The sequence below is a fragment of the Eschrichtius robustus genome, chromosome 18, assembly GCF_028021215.1.
Source record: "Eschrichtius robustus isolate mEscRob2 chromosome 18, mEscRob2.pri, whole genome shotgun sequence".
Classification (NCBI taxonomy): Eukaryota; Metazoa; Chordata; class Mammalia; order Artiodactyla; family Eschrichtiidae; genus Eschrichtius; species Eschrichtius robustus.
In genome coordinates, this window is record NC_090841.1 from 81489575 (window position 1) to 81512080 (window position 22506).

Consider the following 22506-nt stretch of genomic DNA (forward strand, 5'->3'; position numbering starts at 1 on the left):
CGTCACCAGTATTTCTGCAAACGCCCGTCTCTGTCCTGGGAGCTGACCCTGGACCCTCAGGCCCCCACCTGGGACAGTCCCCTTGGTCCCCGTCTCCGTGACCTGGAGGCTTCTGAAGAGCAGGGTCAGCCGTCGCCAGCCGCCCTGGGGCACAGGTCACCGGGAAGGGCAGGAGGGCACAGCGGTGTCACCATGCCCCGTCACCAGGGACGGGGACCCTCACAGCTGAGGCAGGTGGCGTCTCCACTGCACAGTGACTCCTTTTTTCTTTGTACTTAGGAAAGAGCTATTTGGAGACGTCTCTGAGACCATCCGGACGCCCGCCTGCCCGGCAGCTTTGAGCACCGGTCCCCCCGGGCGCCGGCAGCGGTCACAGCAGTCACTGCCCACGGCCCTCCGTGCTGGAGGTTCTGTGAGGAGGACGTGCCCTGCGTCCCCTCCCTCCTCAGCGACATTTACCCACCCCTTGGATTCCGCCCCAGTGCTACCAACATCACCTCCGCATTCGGTGTGGTCCAGTGCCCGGGGCTGCTGGCAGCTCAGGGTGGCACCTGCATCCCCGAGGCCCCGCGTGGGCACCACGTGGCTCCTTTCCCAGGGAGAGTCCTCAGGACCCTCACCTGCAGGGCTGTGCTTCTCGGCCCTCAGCGGGCACTCAGGAGACAGTCCGACCCGCGCAAGCACCCGGCTCTGGATTTCCTGACTCTCCGTCGATCTGTGTTCTAAACACACACACAAGCTCCAGCTCACAGGGTCCCCTCTTCCCCGCTGCAGCTTCTCTCTCCCACAGCAAGGAACCTGCGAGTTCTCATTATCTGCAAAATATCTCCTTACTTGTTCAACAGCGGTAAACATACAGCTTCAGAACCGCTAACCCACCCCAGTGGGAGTGAGCCGACCAGCCGGAGGACAGCGTCCACCCAGGTCTCCGGTCCACACGTGGGGTTCCTGGGGTCGGCGGTGTGGCCACGGGACCACCAGGACAGTCACCTTTGTCACGGACTGCACCCCCTACATCCTGCTTGATAGCCTTAAAATTAACATAAAGTTCAGTCTTTGGGGTGCACGTTTCTATGGGTTTGGCAAACCTTCAAAGTCCCATCCCCACCCCCTCGTTACCAGACGGAACAGCCCCGTCAGCCCAGACCCCCTCAGGCTGCCCCAGACCCGCCAATCCCGACAGTTTTGCCCTTTCCAGAATGTCCTGCACTTCCGAAGTGCCCGGAGGATCCCCCACCACCGCCTGCGTGCAGCCTGGGGCAATGATGGCTAGGGCTGCCATAAACACTGCCAACCTAAGTCAGAACTTCTCTTGGGTGAACGTTAATTTTATTTTTAAAGACAACTTGCTTGCAAAAGATCATATGGCAAAACAGACAACAATAGTTAGAAAAACCCTGAAGGAGAAAAGTGAGGGAGCTGGCCCTGCAGATACAGCATCTATAACTTCAAAAGAGTGGTGCTGGGGCAGCTCCAAAAATCATCAAGTCAAGTACGTTCTCACGTCAGCACAGGATGAGGGTGGAATCTCCAATCAGTGGGCAAAAGGTGAGCTTTTGGTAAGTGGAAGGAGGACACCTAGAGACCTGCGTGGGAAGGGTGACACGGACCCCTTCTCTGCCCTGCCCGTCGGCACCCTGCATCAGAGATACAAATGCAGAAATGAAACTACACACGCACTGGCAGAACACAGACGGAGTCTTCTAACCTAGGACTAGGAAGGACTTAAAACCCAAATGCTGTGGAAGAGTGATCAATTCACCCACGTTTAAACAAAAGAACTTCTGCAAACAAAAACATGCCATAAGCAAACTAAAATACCAAAATGATTCTAAAAGTGATACACTGACTTTAAAAGTGTGACTTGTATTGCAAATATCTCTATAATCTGACAGAAAGATGGGCAAAAAAGGCAGGTGCCCCACTCATAAGGAAAATGCAAACGAAAACTACAGGGACCTAATTTCTCACAGGTCAGGGTCAGGCTGCGGGCACACGGGCTCTCTGCTGATGCATCGCCAGTGGGACAGCAACAGTGGCAGCCCACGTGGAGAGAAATGTCACAGTCACCCACATCTAGAAGGCTGCACTACCAAGACCACACGATTTTAACCTGAAAATGATAATAACTACAAAAGACTGAAGACATATCAACTATACAGAAATCCACGGTAACATAGCGCTTTAACATCACGTTTTTTAAAATGTGATGGTTCACTTTGTTTTTTAATTAATAAACTGTATTTTTTAGAGCAGTTTCAGGTTCATAGCAAAATTGAAAGTACAGAGTTCCCATACCCCCTCTGCCACCTTCCTGCCACGCACGGCCTCCCCCACCATCAGTGTCCACACCAGGTGGGGCATCGGTCACCACTGAGGAACCCGCAAAGACAGGTCATCACCCCCCAGAGCGCACGGTTCACGCCGGGCGCGGCAGTTCACTTTTGGAAGCTGCTTCAGCACTGAGTTCTTACTCTGAAGCCAGACAAAAGAATCACGAATCAGGTACGGATCCCACCTTTCCTGTAGGGACGGTATTTTGGAGTAACCAACTGGTCCACGATGGAAAATTCTTCCGTACAGGCCTGCTCCAGCTGACAAAACAACAGGAAAGATAGAATTAGAAATTGCCAGGGACTTCCCTGGCGGTCCAGTAGTTAGGACTCTGCGCTTCTACTGCAGGGGCCTGGGTTCGACCCCTGGTCGGGGAACTAAGACCCTGCATGCTGTGCGGCGCGGCCAAAAAAGAAAAAAGGTATCACCCATCTGCCAAGCCCGCTGGAATACGGACCTGCTGACTCACCAGGGATGTATGCGAAGCTGTGGGGCCACAGGTCAAAGGCTAACAGGGACTCTGCGGTGGACGGGGCCAACTGGGGCCACCCCAACGTGGCCCCGCAGCCTGAAGAAAAGGGCAGTGCTTCTCAGGTCTCCATGCACACTAGCAGCCCGAGGCCCTGGCTGAAATGCAGGTTATGATTCAGCAGGTCCACGGAGGGGCCTGAGGCTCTGCACTTCTAACCAGCCCCAGACGAAGGCAGCGCCGCAGACCCACACTCCACACTGCGTGGTGAGGGTCCAGCACCACGTACGGAGCGTGGCACCCGGGGCAGAGGAGCCTGATTCAGTCAAGCCTCAATCAGACTCGCCGGTTACCGGAGCAGAGGAAGACATGGCCATTCAAGGACTCACAGGTCAACCCAAAGTGTGGGGTGTCCTACAGGACAAGTGACCTCGTTTCCCCAACAAAGGGGAAGGGGACTTGAGACACGTCATCGAGGGCAGCATGCAGACCTCGCTGGAGCCACAGGGAGAACGCTGGCTGTAAAAAGATGTTTTCTGGACAACTGGGGAGGTGTGAACATAAACCGGAAATTAGTTACTAAGGAATTATTAAGTTTTGTTTTTATATTAGCTACGATAATGGCATTCTGTTTATGTAAAAGACTTACATGAAAAATATAATGTCTGAGGTTTGTTTTATAACACTCAAGCCCCCAAACCAACCAAAACACAAAACAAGTGAGGAGGGAGGACAAATGGTAAAAGTAATGGGTACAACAGGATTCATTGGATTATCCTATTTTTATTCAAAATTTTCCTTTAAAAAATTTCATAAAACAAGCTTTAAACACTACAGCACTATGCAACATTACTATTTTTGCTTAGCAAGTCTCAAGAAAAAAAGTGTAACTTAGAGCAAAAGAGGAAAAAAAGCAGAGACTGCCTGCTAGTCCGTTCCTCTAGATTTCACCTTCCATCAACCATCACTTATCTCCTTAGCTACTGAGCCCACACCCTCCTAGCGGCACGAGGTCATTTCACAGGCAAGAAGGCCCCGCCTTTCACCTGTGAACTCGCCCGCTCGTTATTACCAAAGCAGGGTCCCCAGTCCCCTGCGCAGCTCTGCAGAGGCCTCTCCACTTACTGCCCTCACTGCTTTGTTTTAAAAAGGCTTTTAAAAAGTCTCCAAAAGAATTCAGAAGCTGTGGAGTCCTTCACTGTGCTTGGTTTTCCACATCTTTCCTTCAATCAGAATAGTTCAGATCCGGGACTTCCCTGGCGGTCCAGTGGTTAGGACTCTGTGCTTCCATTGCAGGGGGCACGGGTTCGATCCCAGGTCAGGGAACTAAGATCCCACAAGCCGCGTGGCACGGCCAAAAAGAAAAAAAAACCAGATCAGACCCAGCCTTCATTAAGGATTCAAACAAAAAAGAATACCAAACAAGAAAATCCCACCATGTTACTTTTCCATACTCTATTAAAATGTAACTTCATAGAATTTTTGCTAAACCTTTCATTTTTCTGCTGGTTTTTTACACCCTGTTCTTTTGCTCGCACAAACTCCTCTTGGTCTTTAAAAAGAGAAGATTTCAAACACAGCGTGTATTGGGCAGTTGGACACAGTAGAAATGTGCTCTGGTGGGTCTAAGCAGAAAAATCACCTGCTGAAAGGACTGAGTAGCTCACAGAATTTCCAAAAGGAATGCAGAATGACGCTAGGGAAATAGCAGGCGCGAGGAAATAGCTAGGGAAATAGCAAGGGCCACAGCTGAAGACACTACAAACCCAACCCGGTGAAGACCCTTCACCATTGCCTCTAGAAATGCCACTTTGCTGCAGCCACAGCTGCCGTCACCACCGAACACCACATACAGGGGCAGCTAGCTTCTCTGCAACCACTAGCTCCTGATCCAGTCTAATGGGCTGAACTCTGGCTGAGCTCGCACCTTAGCCGCTAGGAAGGCTGGGAAAGTGACCATCTGGTTTTTTCAGCTTCTGCTGGGTGCTCTGTCTGCCATCCATATTCAGAGGATAAGGCGTTCTCTCAACACAGGAAGGGGCTTCCAAGGCTGGAAAGCACAAAATTAATAGGTCTTTTGTTTCCATACTCAAGATTATTTGGTAGTTTCTCACCATCAGAAAGTTCAAGAGAAAAGGGAAATATTTTAGAATTTTCCAGTTACATCTGAACTTAACACTCTATTTCATAGGGACAGCTCAGGCTCAAATAATAACCTACTGGACAAACATCATGTTAACAACCTGTTGCTGATAAAGGACTTCACAGTGAAAGCATAGAGAGACCGCAGACCCAGCACCTCCTCTTTCCCACGGCACACTTCAACGGACAGCACTTCTCTTAAATGGGATCCTGCTGAGACTCTTCCCCATTTGGAACAGCAACAAACAAAAAAATCCAGAAAGATCCCTAAACACCTAAACAAGACATCAGCAAATCGACTCTGTAGTAACAGTAGATTTCTGCCCCAAAGAGCTGAACAACCTGTGGACTAAGAATGTTGCCTGCCATGTCAGTAAGGAAGGACGTTGCAGCCATCAGTCATCAGTAATTGCAGCCACTCCCCACCGTGCAGCCTGAGAAAACTCACGAAGGAAACAAGGAATGCCTGCCATCAAGGAGTCATCACATTGCAACTACCCCAGACGGTGAGCCCTGAGGGGACTCAGGATGGGAAAGCACAGGACACTGGCCCCAGAGCTGAGGTGCAGATCAAAGGAATGATTTCAGTGAGCCCAGACTCTTGCATCTTTCCATTCATAGAAAAGCGCTAAATTCCTTAATTTGAGATATCTGGTTTTCCTTAATTAACGATAATCTTTTGACATTCCAACTACCTGCCATTTGTTGCAGAAACTCCTATGTATCCTGGTTCCCCCCTCGGAGCAGTTTTCTCGGGGTTGAGGTGCCCCGGCTTGAAGCCCTAAGAACGATCCCTAAATAAAACATAGCCCTCAACTTTCAGCTTGTGGTTTGTTTGTTTTTTTCTTCAGTCGACAAAACCCAACGAGCCTGGGGCTCCCTCAGCCTCTTTGTTTCCCTTTTACTCGAAATCCTTCAGTGTCACGACTTTTTCAGCTGATTGTGTTAGAAGGTGGCGGGGAGGGAAGGGAAACTGGACAAGAAGAAGTAACAACAAGGAAGAAGACAAAATCTACAAAAAGCAAACAAATGTAAGAACAACAACAAAAAAAGTCACAAAAATCAAAGCCTATGACAGGTAGTAATCAACACACCTGCACCGAAGGTGAACTGGAGGCACGTTTCCCCAGGAGGTGGGGTTGGAAGTGCTCAACGAAGCAGCAGGGCAGGCGGGCGTCACCTCTCTCTGCAAAGGGCCGGTGTGGCCAGAGCGCGGGCAGCAGTCGAGAAAAGAGAAGAACCGGGCAGAGCCTAGAAGCAAATCAGGAACTGGGGAGTGAGTGAGAGGCACTTCAGGAAGGTTCTGGCAGCAGCGAGGCTGCGATTTCCTTCCCTGGGCAGCTTGGGGCCTTTCTGAACCTTCCAGGCAGAGGCCGCCCAGTCCCCCACGGCCTCTAGGACGGGGTGACAGCCGGGAGCCACCGAACCCTCTGAAGCCCCTTCAAGATTGTGTCTAGCTTTACACCCTGTGCCTTGTGTGTTTTTCCAGCACGAGGGGTAACACTCAGTACGCGTGTTCACATCCCCCTCCTTCCTACCCCCCAGCCCAGACTCTCCACGGGCCCCGAGGCCGAGAGACGCGTTAGCATCGGCGTCCCTGCGGAAACGCCCTCTCGTCTCCCGTGGGGCGGCCGCCGTGGGACTCCCACCCTCGGCCCGCGACGGAGAGCCGCACGTCCACTCCAAACCCCTCTTTTCATCTGGCAGCTCCAGGACGGACCCAGAGGCCCCGCGAGGAGGTGACCAGCCGCGCCCACCACCCGCCTTCCGCTTCCGCCGGCCGGAGACCGGGCGGGGGTCGGAGGCGAGACCCGAGTCACGTGGCGTCGCGGTCACGTGTCAGGCCCAGGTAACGTGCGAGGCGGGCTCAGGGCGCACGCCTGAGCTCTCTCACTCTCGCGAGATGCACGGGGGTCACGTGACGGCGCGGGCGCGGCGCGGCTTCACGTGACAGGCGCCGCCGGTAGTGGGCTCTGTTTCCTGCAGCGGGCGCAGCACCGGGACCAGCTGCCCTCACGCCGGCCGGGTCAGACCCCAGCCCGCCCGCCCCGGCCCAACCGCCCACGACCCCGCCCGGCTCCCGCTCGCGCCCATGGCGGCCCCCGGCGGCGCCCGGCGATGGCCGCTGCTCCTGCTGCTGTTCGGTGAGAGGCCGGGCTGGGGGCTGAGGGCGCAGGGGCTGCGGGGTGAGGGGTCGGGCAGGTGTGAGGCGCTGCGCGGGCCCAGAGGGATGTGGGGCGGCGTGAGGGGCGGGGGGCTGCTCGGGGGCCGGGAGCTGCGGGGCTGGGGTCGGGCTGGGCCCGGGGACTCCAGGCGAGTCGTCCCGCGCCGGCCGAGGCGGCTGCGGGGGGAGGGGTCGGTCCAGGTGCCCAGAAGTGGACGACGGAGGGAGGGCCCGGCGCGGCCCTCGGGTGCCAGACCTCGGGTTGTGGGGTCAGTCGGCAGTGACTTGGTGGTTTTTGAGCGGCGTGGTTCGCGCCCTTATTTGGGGGCACGGGTGGCCCCGGAGGGCTGCGTGCGGCCGCAGCCGGAGACGCGGGACCGCATGGGCCTCGGTTTCCGCCCGACGCGGATGTCCGCGCAGGAGAATAGGGCGGGCGGCGACCCCGGCCTTTAGAGTTCGTCCTTCGGGCTTTTAGCCTTCGCCCCCAGCAGCATGGCACGGAGCGCTGACGCGTGTGTTTATGTCGTTGTGAATTTTAATTACGTTATAATGACTTAAAGTTGCCCTTGAGAGTTTCGGGGAGCCCACAGTGGACAGAAGGAGAGGGGGGCTAGGCCTGGCCTCCCAGTGGTCGTCTCCATTTCTAGTGAGTCGTCAGGAGCGCTGCCTGTGTGTGTGCGCGCGTGTGTGTGCGCGCGCGCTGGGCCCACGGAACTCGGGAGCCGTCCGTGGGCGCCGGTGTTTTATCCATTGAGAAATTTTGCTGTCATTTATCTGTCCTAAGGAGAAGGGAATTGTGCTGACTTAAACAAGAATCACTGCATGGTTTGATTTTTATGGCTCCTGAGAGCTCTCTCTGTGGCACTTTCTCACCTGGTCTCCGTGATACGGGAAGATTAAAGTGCCAGGAACTGAAAAGAGGTACCGGAGCTCGCTGGTGGGCGCTCCCTTGAGTTCAGCAGACACAGAAGCAGTCTCCCAAGTACCTGCCGGGAATTCTCTAAATATCTACTCTGAAGTTCTTTTATTGTAACAGAATGGATTTTGGTTTCAGGATTTTGTTTTGCCTGTTGCGTAAAATGAGTTCTTTGAGCTGCAGGACCAGCGCAAGGGGTGACCTTCTTCCAGCCGCAAACCCGGAGCCTTGCTCTCCCCAGCAGGTGTCATGAGTTTTGAGAGGGCCTGCAGGGACAAGTCTTGTCGTGTCAGGGCGGCTCATTGTTCTTTATTAGAAGAGCTCGCGTGCATTAGAACTGTCACATTTTGTTTCATGTTTTAAAAACTCACCTGAATGAAGAGAAAAATCCATACTTCCCTACATTGATAGCTTGGAGTATCATGCATGCAATTAGCTTTTTCTCTTTTTTTTTTTGGCCATGCCACGAGGCTTGCAGGATCTTAGTTCCCCGATCAGGGATTGAACCTTGGCCCCCAGCAGTGGAAGTGCGGAGTCCTAACCACTGGACCACCAGGGAGTTCCCATAATTAGCTTTTTAATGTCCATTCCATCATATCTTTTAAGTTTTATATTCAGTTAAAAATCCAACTTTTAAAAAGGTCTGTTAAGAGCTTGTATGTAGGTTTATTTAAAATAATGTCTATTTTAATGCACAGTTTCACCAGAAAACATCTTTTCTAAAAATACTTCAAACTTCTAAGTCACAAATTCATCCTGCTTTGATAATTAGTAAGTGTAGTTTCCTTTGTGTTTTAATATTTGGTAGAAAGCGTAGACAAGTGTGAACTGAAACTTCTTGATACATATGATTAAGTATGTTGCATAATGGGGCTCTTGACTGTTGATGTCACCGGGATGACCTCCTTCCCCTTTCTGAATGAAGAACTGTTGCTTAGGAAGTTTGAAAAAATGTTTTATACTGATTAATGTTACCCTCGCTTGTGGGAGTTTGCCAGTTACCCAGGTTGGCGACCTAATTTTTCACTAGATTTGAGGTCAAAATGTTTTGGGTCCATAATTTTGAATTTATATTGTTAGATCCATCCCAGGCTGTATTAGTCCTTCCTCCTCTCTGCGTCCGGAAGACTTCACTATGTGCACGTCCAGCACATGCTTCTACTGGAGCATTGGTTCTGCTGTGTTGTGATTATTTTCACACCCGTGTCTTCCTTATGTTACAGCCTACCTCGTGCCTCACATACAGTAAGTGCTCAGCACGTACACGAAGAGACGTCCGGTGGTCCCTAACTGAACACGCACGTCAGCTGTTCAGAAACGTACATACTGGTCTCTAGAGTCTGTGACTCCGTTTCTGGGATGGAGCCTCGGTCTTTCTTTTTTTCCTTTACATTTTCACAGGTGATTATGTATCACTGGTTAAGAAGAATGAAAATACTGGATTCAAGAAAATCGAGCCAAGAGAAATTAGAAAGTGATTTCTATTAAACAGTTTAACAAAGAATGTATTGACTTGTTTCTCTAGATGGCAGTTTCTTTCATATGGAAGTGAGTGTGTCATAATTTGAAGCATATTCACTTGCTTACCAAGTGCTGGAGAGAAAGTGTGGTTCAGGTGTGGACCTCACTGTGCCGCCGGCCCATGGCAAGCTCGGCGGGCACGTGCTGTGAGTCAGCAGACCCAGTTGCAGATCTGGCTCTGCACCATCACTAGCTGTGTGACCTCAAGCACAGTAGTTAACTTCTCTGTGCTTTGGACTCCACATCTGTGAAAGGAAATCATCATAGTGTCTGTCTATTAAAGTTGTCACAATAGTTTATAGTTACCTGCAAGGTGCACTACAGGTGCTCGTTAAATGAAACGCTTATTTGACGGTTTGTGTCAGGTACCAAGGATTCAACAATAGATGAGGGCCGTGTAGCACTGAACGCATCGATAGTAACAGCTAACACTGAAAGCAGGCTGGTACTTTGTACCCAGCGCTCCCCTCGCTTTGGCTCACTTGATGCTCTGACGGTCCTTGATGCTTGTTTCCGTCTCACAGGTGCCTAAACCAAGGGGCGTGGTGGTTCCTTTGGGCCCGGGGTCACACAGTCAGCTAGTGGCGGAGTCTGTCGGAGACTGAGATCTCTCGTCTCAGGCAGGCGTGCTCCCACAGCTGCACCTGTTTTAGAGACTGGAGTGTCTGCAGGTGGGAGTGTTTTGAAGGAATCAGCCACTCGTTCCTCTACAGGACCCCTGGAGAGAGGTTGGCGTGAGTCTGGCGTGAGTGCCGACGAGGAGCAGCTCCTGGTGGTGCAGGTTCTGGCTTTCGGGAGGGACACCCCTCAAACTACTGCAGACATCCTAGCTAATTTGAGATGGTGGTTGTCTTTTATAGAGTTAAGAACTAATTTCTGACTATTAGCATACGTGTTTCTCTTACAGTTTTTTGTTGTAATGCTCTTGTAGACATTCTTCTCTTGACCAAAATTGGCTCTGGTTTCTTGTTTTAATAGTGGAAAATTTGGGGGTGTCTAGTGCTGCCATTGCTTTTTGTTTTGTTTTGTGTTTCTGGGGTTTTTTTGGCCGCGCCTTTCGGCATGTGGGATTTTGGTTCCCCGACTAGGGATTGAACCCGTGCCCCCTGCAGTGGAAGCGCGGAGTCCTAACCACTGGACCGCCAGATAAGTCCCTGATGCTTATTTTAAGTTTGTTTTAGTAATATTACTTTGTTGTCCTTTGAAAGCTCAGACCTTCAGCATGTTTACTAAATGAAAAAATTGACTGAGAAGTTATTCATGAAGTGTTTTCTAGTTAAGTGCTTTGAGTCAGTAGAACGTTTTTTGGTGACTTAGGGACCTGTTTTATAGGAGGGTGGCTTGGTAGGAGCTGACCTGTGCGGGCCCCTGTGGGAGGTGGCCACCTGACCTGCTTTTCCGTGGCACGTGTGGCAGCATGTGGCTCCAGCGCCCGTGCCGGTGAGGGCAGCTCAGGCCTGGGGGCGCCCACGTGCACTGTGAGTTGGTCGGTGTCCGGTGTTTCTCTGGCCTCAGCGCCCAGGCTTTTGCTTCTGCTGCCGAACCTGCGTTTGCCTGGCTGGCATCTCTGTAGCTCTTGTGCACTTACTCCATCGCTCTCAGAGACATGTCTTTAAACACCTTCACTGTAGGACTTCCCCGGTGGCGCAGTGGTTAAGAATCTGCCTGCCAATGCAGGGGACACGGGTTCGAGCCCTGGTCCGGGAAGATCCCACATGCCGCGGAGCAACTAAGCCCGTGCGCCACAACTACTGAGCCCATGAGCCACAACTACTGAAGCCCGCACACCTAGAGCCCCTGCTCCGCAACAAGAGAAGCCACCGCAATGAGAAGCCCGTGCACCACAAACAAGAGTAGCCCCCGCTCACCGCAACTGGAGAAAGCCTGCGCGCAGCAATGAAGACCCAACGCAGCCAAAAAAATAAAAATATATAAATTAATTAATTAAAAAAAAAACTTCACTGTGTCAAAAATGAGTTGTGGGATTTTCTCTAGGTTTTTAAAAGGAACGTTCATTCATTGGAAATGACTTTAGTGGAATCTTGCCGCAGTATTCGGGGGGGGGGGGGCGGGGTAAAAATTTGTGAAGCACAACAGGCAAAATTTTCATTGTCTGCCCTAGTTTGCTTCATTTGTAGCAGTTTTTCTTTATGAACGCAGATTTTGCTGTTTCCTTTACCTGAGGCTTACAGGAGGGTATGCAGGGTTTCTGTCTATACTGTTCGCTTTAGGCTTAAGTAGTAGTTGCTCTGAAGGTTTTATTTGGTGACGGTCCCAAGGGTGAAGTGAACTGGGTTCACTGGAGTCATTTTACCACATCAGCGACAGGGACTTAAGAATGAAAGCTAGTTGGCTGTCCTCGGAGCGTGCTGCCTGGGTCACATGTACCCTTAGAGCCGTCATAGCCAGATGTGCCTCTGCTTGATGAAGGGCGCGCAGGGATCTTACCTGCAGAAACAAGGAGGTGTGTTTCTGGGAGTGTGGCAGTGACCGGTGCTGGTTGGTGGTTGCTTGGCTTTAGGATGGTCAGGACACCTGCCCGTCTGTGAAAGAACCCTGTGCTAAGGTGTGTGGCTGTCACTTACCTTCTCTGACTCAGATCGGAGTGCATTTGCTGCTAAGCTGCCTGCTCGGGGTTTCAGGGTGTGGCCCTGGCCCTGAGAACTAGCTCAGAGCGGTGGCCACTCCCAGGTTGGAGGACCTGTGACAGCTGCCTTCCGCCCCTTCCCTCAGGCACTTGGCTTCTGTACCTACAGAGGCAGAGTGGTGTCCTAAGTTCACACAGCCAAGTCCAGGTCCAGTGGAATTACTGTATTTTGAGGACCTTCTGGAAATGGGCAGAGAGCTCTGATCTTTGAGTCTGCGGCTTTTCTTGCCACGTCGCCAGTCCAAGAGAGGCAAAAGCAGAGCCGACTCTAAGTAGCAGTTTGGGTCCACAGGGTTTCTGTAGAAGGTCAGCGTTTAGTTTACGTTGAGTCCTGCCTTCAGGACCCCACCCCACGTCCCCGAGATCCTCTGAGGAAGGAGCGTGGGCAGCCTGGGCCCGGGGTGACTCAGAAATTGACCTGTGCCTTCCTGGTACGTATTTTGAAGAAAAGCATTGAAGAGCTAATGACAGCTTGGCAAACTGATGGGATGGGTTTAGAGAGAACATTTTCAGACCAGTCTCCAGGAGGGACAGAAGCCCAGCTGAGCCCCCCCTGTGGGATCTGTGTGTCTAGTTCTTCGGCGATTTAAGTAGCTTACCTGATAACAGCTGTATTGCCGCAGCTGTAGACAGCCAAAAATTTCTAAAAGGTGTTTGGTCATTTCTGTCTTTCTTGGGAGTTAGCAGGCCTCGTGCATGGTGCGTCAGCTGTGTTTGTGGTGAAAGATGGCAATGGGACAGCTTGTATCATGGCCAACTTCTCTGCTGCCTTCTTGACCAGCTATGACACCAAGAACGGTTCTAAGGTAGGAAACACCAGGGCCCTTCATGCCTTGCTTGTGTGTGTGTGATAATTTAACCTGCCTTGACAGTCTTACATGTGTGTGTTTCTTGTATGTTATATACTGCTGTGTCTCATAGGCTGTTAGTACCTGTAATAGTCTATGCACTTTATATACTGAAATGCGGTCATATTATACAAACCATTTTGTGCTCACTATTTTATTGTGAGCATTTTTCCAGTTTTCTTCTTGATTATCTTTTGTAATCACAACGTAGTACTTCATTATGTTAATCACGCTAATTTACTAACCCATCCCCTGTAACTGAGTTTTCTTATATTCTTTTTATGCCCGGTGTACAGCTCTGTGAAAACAGCTTTTTTGATCTGTCAAATCCGCTTTAGGTAAACTGTTACGCTCCAAGAATCGTGTGTAAACAGGTGCTCCAGGTGCAGTGCCACTGTACTAGTTTGATTAGAATGCCCCTTTTGGTTTTGTTAAAACAGCTTTGCACCTCTGCAGGATGAGAAAGGCTTTTTGCATTTACCAGATCCCTAACAAATAAGCAACATTTCTTTGTTACGTCTTCCTCTGTGAATTACCTGTTAGTGGACCTTTCACTTTCTCTTTCCATTTAACATTTGTTCTTGTAAACATACTCATATTTTGTTTTCAGTGCTTTGTTGAAGCAGTGTTTTTCCTTACCCGTCTCCACATCCAAGGCACCATATCTGTTTTCTGGCACTTGGAGGGCAGTGGGGGCCCAGGACTGCTGGGAGGACGAGTGGCTTCTTCAGAGCCCTCTGGACATGCCAGCTGCCTGGCCCCCTCAGTACATTGGCCCTGTCTTGATATAAATGTGGCCTCTATCAGAACAGAAGAAAAGCAGGGAAAGCTTCATTCCACAGAAGTGTCTCCAATTGTAAAGACTTGTCCAAGCACTTCTTATTTGTTTAAAAAAATTATTTTTAATTATTTTTTTTAATGTGGACCATTTTTAAAGTCTTTATTGAATTTGTTACAGTATTGCTTCTGTTTTATGTTTTGGTTTTTTGGCCACAAGGCATGTGGGATTTTAGCTCCCCAACCAGGGATTGAACCCGCATTCCCTGCATTGGAAGGTGAAGTCTTCAACCACTGGACCACCAGGGAAGTCCCCTAGGCACCTTTTATTCTAATTTCTACCTCACTTGTTTTTGTTTGGATTTTTTAAAACATTGTTTCATTATATACTAATCGCGTTACACAAATGGGAACATCCGTTTGCTGTAGTGTGCCTTCCCACTTCACACAGTGTGTCTTTGTCACAGGCGTGGTCTGTCCATCAGGACAGTGCTAGGACAGCTTCCCACGGGTCCTTCACCCAGTCCGGTTCATCGAGATGAGCTTTGGTGGTTTTGTGGTTGTTTGTTTTGCTTATAATAGTTAATTCAGACAATTCTGCAGTAAACTCCCTCTTCTCTTTGTTTAGAGAGACATATTCTTTAAATAAACTTTTCCATGGCAAACACGAGGTAATGGCTTTTTTCAGATAAAAGTATCAGCTCATCCTGAAGCCCAACGTGAATTATTTCACTTTACTGAGATAACTGTAGTTTTAATTCTCTTGTAAATTAAAGTCATATTAATGAAGAACAGTTTTAAATTAGTGAATAATTAGGTCATCCTTGCCTTGCACTTGAGTTACTTTCTGGTCTATTACTTGACGTGTAATACTGACTTTCATGTTTTTTGTTTTTATTGAAAATGAATGCATTAATAGTGACATCTGAGATGGAGCTGGGGTCGGGGCATATGTCAGATCTTTGGTGTTTCTGAACCCCTTTAGTAACCTACACCCTAACTGGGTTCTACTGTCATCATGTTTGTTCCAGAGCGTGACCTTTGAGCTGCCGGCCAGTGCAGAAGTATTAAATAGCAGCTCTTGTGGCAAAGGAAATGCTTCTGACTCCAGTCTCGTGATCGCTTTTGGAAGAGGCCATACGCTGACCCTCAGTTTCACAAGAAATGCAACACGTTACAGTGTCCAGCTGTTGCGTTTTGTTTATAACTTGTCAGATACAGGGATTTTCCCCAATTCGAGCTCCAAGGGTAAGAACCAATATGGACCAATTATGGGGTGGAGAAAACTGCGTCGGGGGAGTATCTAAAATTGCTTCTAACTAAGCACTTCCAGGAGTTAAAGATCGATTTTTTTTTTTTCGTGTAGAAACCAAGACTGTGGAATCCGTAACCGACATCAGGGCAGACATAAATAAAAAGTACAGGTGTGTGAGCAGCAAGCAGATCCACCTGCGCAACGTGACCATCACGCTCCGTGACGCCACCATTCAGGCCTACCTCTCCAACGACAGCTTCAGCACGGAGGGTGAGGACCGCCCCTGGCCCAGCCCCCATGGGTGCCCGGGGAGACCTGCGCGTCTTCGGAGAGCTGCCCCCGGCCCCTCTGTCTTTAGAGAAGTTTACCTCTTTGGGTGAGGGTGGATTAAAACAGGCTAAAGGGGCAAAGCAGTTCAAACCCTCTCTCTTCCCTTGTTACAGAGCTGATGGGGTCAGGGTCGTAGGCTCTCCTTCAGCTCAAGCCGCTGTCTCTCCCCAGAGACCTCGCCTAACCTCAGTCCAGCTCAGGCAGGCCCGGGGCAGGGGTGGGAGCGACCAGGGGGGCCTTTCAGGGAGACCACGGCCCCGGGGTGCACCCACCAGCCCAGCCCTGTGGTCTCGGGTGAGGTAGTCGACCTCTTACTTCCTCACCTGTGCAGTGAGGGCGCTCACCTGTCTGCGGAGGGCGTGCGGACGCGCAGGACGTCCTGCCGAGCGCTGCTCTGGGCGCCAGCCGGAGCCTGTGGTAGAGTGCGTCGTCTTCTGACTGCGATGCCCCACGTCCTGCCAGCCAGCTCGCTGTCATTTCCTGGGGGGAGGAGGTGTCCCCACTGTCGTTCTCCGTGTTTACGCCTTGCCCCGCAGCCTTCCCTGGCGGCTCGGAAGCAGCTGGGGTGCCTGCTGACCCCACGGCCCTCCATGCGGCCAGCGGCAGCCCCGGGCTGGCAAGGGCCTCTGGGCTCTGCACAGCCAACAACTAAAAATGGTGTTTTTGCTGATAGATTAACGTTAAAAAATAACGTTTCACAACACATGAAAATGATATAAAATTAAGTTTTACTGGTCATAAGCAACATTTTATTGGGACACAGCCGTGATCACTCACTCACCCGTTCCTGTGGCTGCTCTTTCACTCTCACATGGCAGAGCCAGGTTGGGACAGGCGCTACGGCCACCTGGCCAGTGGGGCTCCCGTGTCCGGCAGGATCGGATGCCAGCCCCGGGCCCACCAGAGGACTGAGGCGTATTCATCTTTTCATTTTTCATGTTTGATGCGTGGATTCTTGTCAGCTCTTCTGAGAGAGTTAGAAGTTCAAAACAGAAATTGCTTTTCAGTGAAGTTTATCACGCGTCTCACCTCCTGCCCAGTCTGGCCTTACTCACTTTTTCATTCCTTGGGAACCTGAGTCTCACTCCCAGTCTAGCTTAGGTGCGGGCCGTGCTAAAACGTCTCTTTCCACTTGAAACTTCGTCAGTGCAACGTGCAGGTTTATCTGAGTATCTGCAGCTGCCGGGAGACCATCAGGGCCTTCGGGGCACATGAGCTTCTGCGAATCGTGCGAAGGGCACTGGGAGGGTGCACAGCCCCGCCCCCCTCCTCCCCTGCCACGACCCCTGGGCTCCCCGCCTCGCAGAGGCCTTCCCGGGGGAGCATGCGCGTCCCCGAGTGATCCTCTCGGGTTGTGAGCCCTCTGCGGGAGGGACTTTGGCATCTGTCATAGGTGTCAGGCTGGTTAACACAGGTAGAAGGGAGAGGGCTGTCACCCACACACATTCTAAACTCCTGAGGTTTTCTGACTGGCGGTTAGTAAGAGCTTCACAGAGACAGCAGGTCATACGTTACAATGGCTGTCGGGTCGGGTAGACAAGGACTTGGAGACCGGCCTGTTCTCTCGTTTGTCTCTTAACGTGGTTTGTGCATTTAATAATTTGTGTCCTGTGACAATTGATAAGTAACTGATAAAACTGCTTTTAAAAGCGCCAGTGTCCCAACGTCTACCTGCAGCTTAGCTCCAGGAGGGAGGCGGCAGTGCCAGCCGGTGCCCCCGGGGCCAGGCATCTCGGGGGCGCTCACCCAGCTGAGCCCACCTCCCAGAGCTTGGGTTTTGTTTCTCTTTTTTGCCCTCTTTATTCTCTAGAATAAAGCACTTCCCTCTACAAGTTGTGTGAAGGCCAGCGGGGCGAGGTGACCCTCAGGGCGGGCTAAGTTACCCGAGTCCCGGTCCTCTGGGGTGGACGTGGCGTCCGCAGCCGGAAAGGAGTGAAAGCTGGACTTGAGCTTCGGGTGGTGGACGGGTTCCCGCCGCTTCCCGAGCGGCTCCCACCCCAGAGGTTTGGGCCGGCTCGCGTGGCTCGGCCTGGGGGGCCCGTGGGAAGGGTCGGGGTTGGATGGAGTTCGTGTGACCATTAGCGCTGAGCTTGCGCACTGGCCACGGAAACGAGGTGCTAAGAGGGAGGGCCTGGGCTGGGGGTGCCGGATGCCCTGGGGTTCGGCGCGTTCGTCAGCCTTCAGAAAAGGCGTGTCTGGCCTGTCAGCCCCTGTGGAACACATACAGTTACTTTTCAGCTTTTGCCTCAGTCAGCTTTGATTTTGAATATAAATTTTTGTCGTAAGCAGTCATGGTGGGTCAGATTCTGAGGGACGGGGTCGTATGCACACCCTCAGTGTGTCCTCCGGGGGCGCCCTGTGCCCTCCCCTGTCGGACCTGTGCGGCCGGGGCCGCCCCCATCTCCTGGATTGCGTCTCTTGCCGCGGGGCTCCCACTCTCCCTGTCGCTGGGCCTGCCACCCACCCTGGATGAGCGCCCACAGCAGTTGGCTGACCGCGGGCACGGAGTCTCGGCTCCATCCTTGACCAGTAGGGCCGTCTGGTGCCCGTCCTTCCCGGGGCCACTGCCGTCCTCCTGGGGGCGCCACACCGACGGTCCAGGCTGGCGATGGTGTGTGTCCGGCGTCTGTCCCCTCGGAGCCCAGACACTGGGTCGCTCTGCTACTGTCTCTGGGACCATTTCCAGCCCGGCGCCCGGCACAGGAGCTCGGAGAACACATATGTGGATTGTTGCCGTTGCAAGTGGTCTGGGTCCCCAAAGCACGGGATGGAGTTGAGGTTTTGTTCTGACCTCACGGGGGGAAGGTTTGTCCTGCAAGGGAGGGTGTCTTTGCGGACGAGGGGCCACCCGAGGCCGAGGTGGAAGGGTGTCCAGTGGGAGCTGCATGCGGAGGTGGGCGGAGGCAGGGGGTCGGGCCCCCAGCGGGCCCAGGTCGAGTGTCGCCGAGGTGACCTGCTCCCGTCCAGGGTTCCAGAGCAGCGTTAGCCCGCGTCTCCCTGGAGGCCTGGAGGTCGTGTTCTGCGGGGCAGGGATCCTTGAGAATGTCAGCTGGGGCCCAGGGTGGGCTCGGGCTCCGGAGTTCCTGGAGGTCCTGAGGCGGTGGCGGCACGACTCACCCCACCGTCCCCACAGAGACGCACTGCGAGCAAGACGGGCCCTTGCCGCCCAGCCCGACGGCACCACCCCAGCCCTCGCCCACCCCGGTGCCCGCGAGCCCCTCGGTGTCCAGGTACAACGTGAGCGGCACCAACGGGACCTGCCTGCTGGCCAGCATGGGGCTGCAGCTGAATGTCACCTACAGGACGAGGGACAACACGGTAGGCTGGCCGGAGCCCCTCCCCCCGCCCTGGGCCTTGTGGACCGGGCGTCCCGGGGTGGGTCGCGGGTGCTGTGGGTCCCGAGCTGCTCGGCCGGACCCCCGTCCCACCTGGGCCGCTGTCGCTGCAATGGCAGGGTTGAGTCTCCTGATGCAGGCTGTTCTGCGGCCCCAAAGCCTCAAGCGTGTGTTGTCACCACAGGCCGGGTGTGCTGGCCTGGGAGGTGGGGGGATTTTCTTGGACGCTTTACTGCTCAGACACTCGGCTTGTCTTTCTACTCTTCCCTTGAGATGATGTTTCTCCCTGAGGGTGAGAGTCTGGGGATGGAGACGGGGACGTGAAAGCAGGAGAAAGCAGCTGGAAGTACCAGGAGGACCGTCTGGCATCCCGAAATCTGCCCCTGTGAACTTGTCATGTTTTCTTCTGGTTTGGGTTCACGTGAACGTGGCCTTGAAGCCGCTGCTTTCGGGCTGCCTCTGTCCCCTCAGGAGCGTGGGGCCCGGGGGAGGGGAAGCTGACCTCTCGGCTCTCCTCGCTAGACGGTGACCAGGGAGTTCAACATCGACCCCAGCAAGACTACCTTCGGGGGGAACTGCACAGCCCGGCTGGTGACCCTGGCGCTCCGCAGCAGGAACCTGCTTCTGGTGCTGCAGTTTGCGATGGTGAGGGCCCGCCTCCCGGACCCTCGGCCCACCCTCGTCTGTCAGCAGACGCCTCGCGCTTGCCCCGCGGGCGGGGCAGGGGCGACCCGGGGCCTCGGGTGCCATCCTCCGCCCTCTGCCCTTCGTACCTGCCTGGGAAGGGCTGCGTGTGCAGGTAGCAAGAGAGTAAGGGGAGCGCGGAAGAGCCCCTGCTGGGTGTGTGTGGTGCGCTCTGCAGGTGAGCTGCTGGGTCTCTCCTGATCAAGTGCAGCTTTCCTAGGAAGTCAAACGTTGACTTTTCTGGAACGTAGCTCCTTCAGTCCCCATCTTAGCAGAGTCTGATTCTGTAACGAGGTCTGTAAGGAGCTGATCAGAATTCATGTTCCCGAGATGACAGGCTGCCTTTTATGGGCTGGGCGCTCTGCAGTTTCCTTCTGAAGCTACGGGCGCGGGAGGTCACCTGTATCACCGGTGCCCCCCCGAGCCTGATGGTGACCGTGTGATTGTCGTCTTCTCCCTAGAATGCAAGTTCCAGCCGGGTTTTCCTGCAGGGAGTCCAGCTGACTATGACTCTGCCCAATGCCAGAGGTAAGACCCCTCCCCCCCCAACCGGCATGCCCGTGCGGGTGCCCCAGGGCACTCACCCCTGCTGCCCTTGCAGACCCCACCTTCAAGGCCGCTAATAACTCGCTGAGGGCGCTGCAGGCCGCCGCCGGGAACTCCTACAAGTGCAATGCCGAGGAGCGCGTGCAGGTCACCGAGGCCGCCTTCCTCAACATATTCAGAGTGTGGGTCCAGGCGTTCCGCGTGGACGGGGACAAGTTTGGGCCTGGTGAGTAGGCGAGGGCGTGGTCCGTGTAGCTAACGGCTGGGGGACCCCTTTCAAGTCCGGGCGATTTTAGCGCCAGTTCCCCTACCCGCGCCACCTGGCCTCTGCACGCCCCAGCCCGTCTGCGCATGTGCTCACGCCACCCTTTGAGCAGAGAGCTGGCGGGGCCCTTGCCCGCGGGCGCGTGCGGGCACCGGCCTGCGGCGTGGCTGCAGTGGCCGCAGGCGGCGGGCGGAGGTGGGCAGCGGGCCGTCTGTCTCCACAGTGGAGGAGTGTCAGCTGGACGAGAACAGCATGCTGATCCCCATCGCGGTGGGCGGCGCCCTGGCGGGGCTGGTCCTCATCGTCCTCATCGCCTACCTTATCGGCCGCAAGAGGAGCCACGCCGGCTACCAGACCATCTAGCCGGCCGCCCGCACCTGCCGAGGGCCAGCAGCCGCTGCACGGCCTCTGGCCGTCTCCCCGGGCTTAGATTGCTGTTGAGGGGGGCACCCTTTCTTGCAAACTGGTTTTCAAATCTGCTTCGTCCAATGTGAAGTTCATCCAGCCACATTTACTATGCACAAAAGAGTAACTATGGAAATGACGGTGTTAATTTTGCTAACTGGGTTAAATATTTTGCTGACGGGTTAAACGTTAATATTTACCAAAGTAGGACTCTAAGGTGGGTGGGGGGTAAGAGAGCTTTTCTAAACGGGCAGTGGCTCCGCTGTCATTTGGCTTTTTAAGATTCCGGTGTTTGGTCTCTTCACTCTTTACTCAGACGTGAGCCTTACAAAGGGAGAGTCTCTGGTCTTAATGCTTTGATGAAGGCTGGTAGCTGTGAGCCTGACACGAAGAAATCAGTAGGAATGAGGGTCGTAGGGCAGGCGTGAGAAGATGCAGACCTGGGATGCTTAAATTAAGCTTTAGAAGCCAGGGCGGGCCCGGCCCCTGGAGCATCAGGGCTCCTGGGCGCCGGGTCCTGGGGCTTTCCACGCTCTGCCACTTGAGAGCTGGCACTTCTTAAAATAGAAAAACGGGCGCTATTTTTATTTACTTTCTTGTAAAGTGATTTTCCGTCTTCTGTTGGAGGTTTGGGGTGATCCTTTGTCTGCACTGTGTACAATAATTGTTTCACTGATTCATCGCTTACAGCTCGGTGGGCTGTGTGCTGAGGATCGTCCCCTCCTGGGACGCGTTGCCGTAACGATGCTAATAAAACGTCTCTTTGTTTGTCTGTCTGGACCTCATGCTTTTGTCGGCTCCCGGCGAGAGGTCGCGATGGGCGTGCGGTGGGCAGGGTGTGCCTGGGGGGCTACTGTGTAGCTGGTCCTCTGGGTGGCGGCTTGAGGAAAGGCCAGTCTTCAGCTGTAATGGTACAGCACGTGGAGCCCTGTGGCTCTGGGGACAGATCACCCCATGGAAGATAGGCCCTTACCTGGTCCCCCGGGTCAGCGGCCGCCAAGGGGGAGCTTGGGCCCCAGCTAGTAGAGACCCGCACCCTCGGAGGACCCACAGGCCTTGCTGAGGCCGAGGGCAGCCTGCCTGCGGGTGGACCCGTGCGGCCCGTACCCTGCAGCCGTCCCTTCAGACCAGGCTCAGCGGAGCAGGGCCCGCGAGGGACTCTGAGGTGGGGTAGGACGCGGCCACCCGGCAGCAGCCCAGCCGTAAGTGGCATGAGCTGCGTCACTGTCCCCCACGTCCATCTCTGCTTCTCTGCGGTGTGGGCGGTACAGGCCTGAGCCTGAGCGGAGAGACCAGCAGCTGGCCTGTCCTGCAGGGTCAGGTCTCGGCAGGCGTGGTGGGATTTGTAGCATCACACAGGGTAGGAACACGTTAAGCTAAGTACCCGGCATGGAGGTGGTGCCTCTGCCTTCACAGAGCCCCGGGCAGTGCAGCTGGTCAGCTCCCACGGAGGGGAACCCGTTGCGTGGTTCCTTCCAGGAAAAGGCCACCTGTCCCCATGTGTCCTGTGCAGGACAGCCTGCCTAGGCTGTGGGTTTCTCAGCCAGAGGTAGAACCCCCAGAGGGAGGCAGATGGGGTCAGGGTGGAGGTCCAGGGCCTCCAGCCCCGAGAGGAGGGGTCTCGCTGGGGCGTCTTCTCCCTCCAGGGGTCCGGGATGACGCAGCCCAGATCTGACTTGCAGTCCTTAAATCTTCCACACGTACATCTGGTTTATTCTTCACGTAACACGATAATTAAAAAAAATCTTTTGAGAAACTTACCTTCTACGGTGAGGTCACGTGCGCACACCCCCCCTGGAGGCCACTGCTCTCCTGCAGGAAGGACCGTGAGTACTGGCACCAGCGACACTGATGCACGTCACTGCTGG

The 22506-nt window shown here is 53.7% G+C and overlaps 1 protein-coding gene and 1 long non-coding RNA gene across 5 annotated transcripts; one reads left to right on the forward strand and one right to left on the reverse strand.

The window, feature by feature from the left end:
* Positions 1-1155: 1155 nt before the first annotated feature.
* On the reverse strand, positions 1156-6793 carry LOC137752217 (uncharacterized). 3 transcript variants are annotated; one of them, XR_011071088.1, is made up of 4 exons: positions 6040-6793; positions 4731-4853; positions 2519-2594; positions 1156-1637 (listed from the first exon to the last, which is right to left on the reverse strand). It is a non-coding gene; the product is annotated as an uncharacterized lncRNA (long non-coding RNA). The 3 variants fall into 3 exon arrangements; XR_011071087.1 differs by having other exon boundaries at positions 1156-2594; XR_011071089.1 differs by lacking the exons at positions 1156-1637; positions 2519-2594 and adding an exon at positions 3571-4129.
* A 76-nt stretch (positions 6794-6869) lies between these two features.
* Positions 6870-21410, forward strand: LAMP1 (lysosomal associated membrane protein 1). Of its 2 annotated transcripts, none has more exons than XM_068526978.1 (9): positions 6870-7089; positions 12878-12999; positions 14850-15066; positions 15185-15343; positions 18537-18721; positions 19261-19383; positions 19884-19950; positions 20024-20194; positions 20457-21410. In XM_068526978.1, the coding sequence occupies exons 1-9, from the start codon at positions 7038-7040 to the stop codon at positions 20594-20596; spliced, it is 1236 nt and encodes a 411-aa protein (XP_068383079.1). In that variant the 5' UTR covers positions 6870-7037; the 3' UTR covers positions 20597-21410. The 2 variants fall into 2 exon arrangements, with proteins under 2 accessions (XP_068383079.1, XP_068383080.1); XM_068526979.1 differs by having other exon boundaries at positions 12881-12999.
* Positions 21411-22506: the final 1096 nt, after the last annotated feature.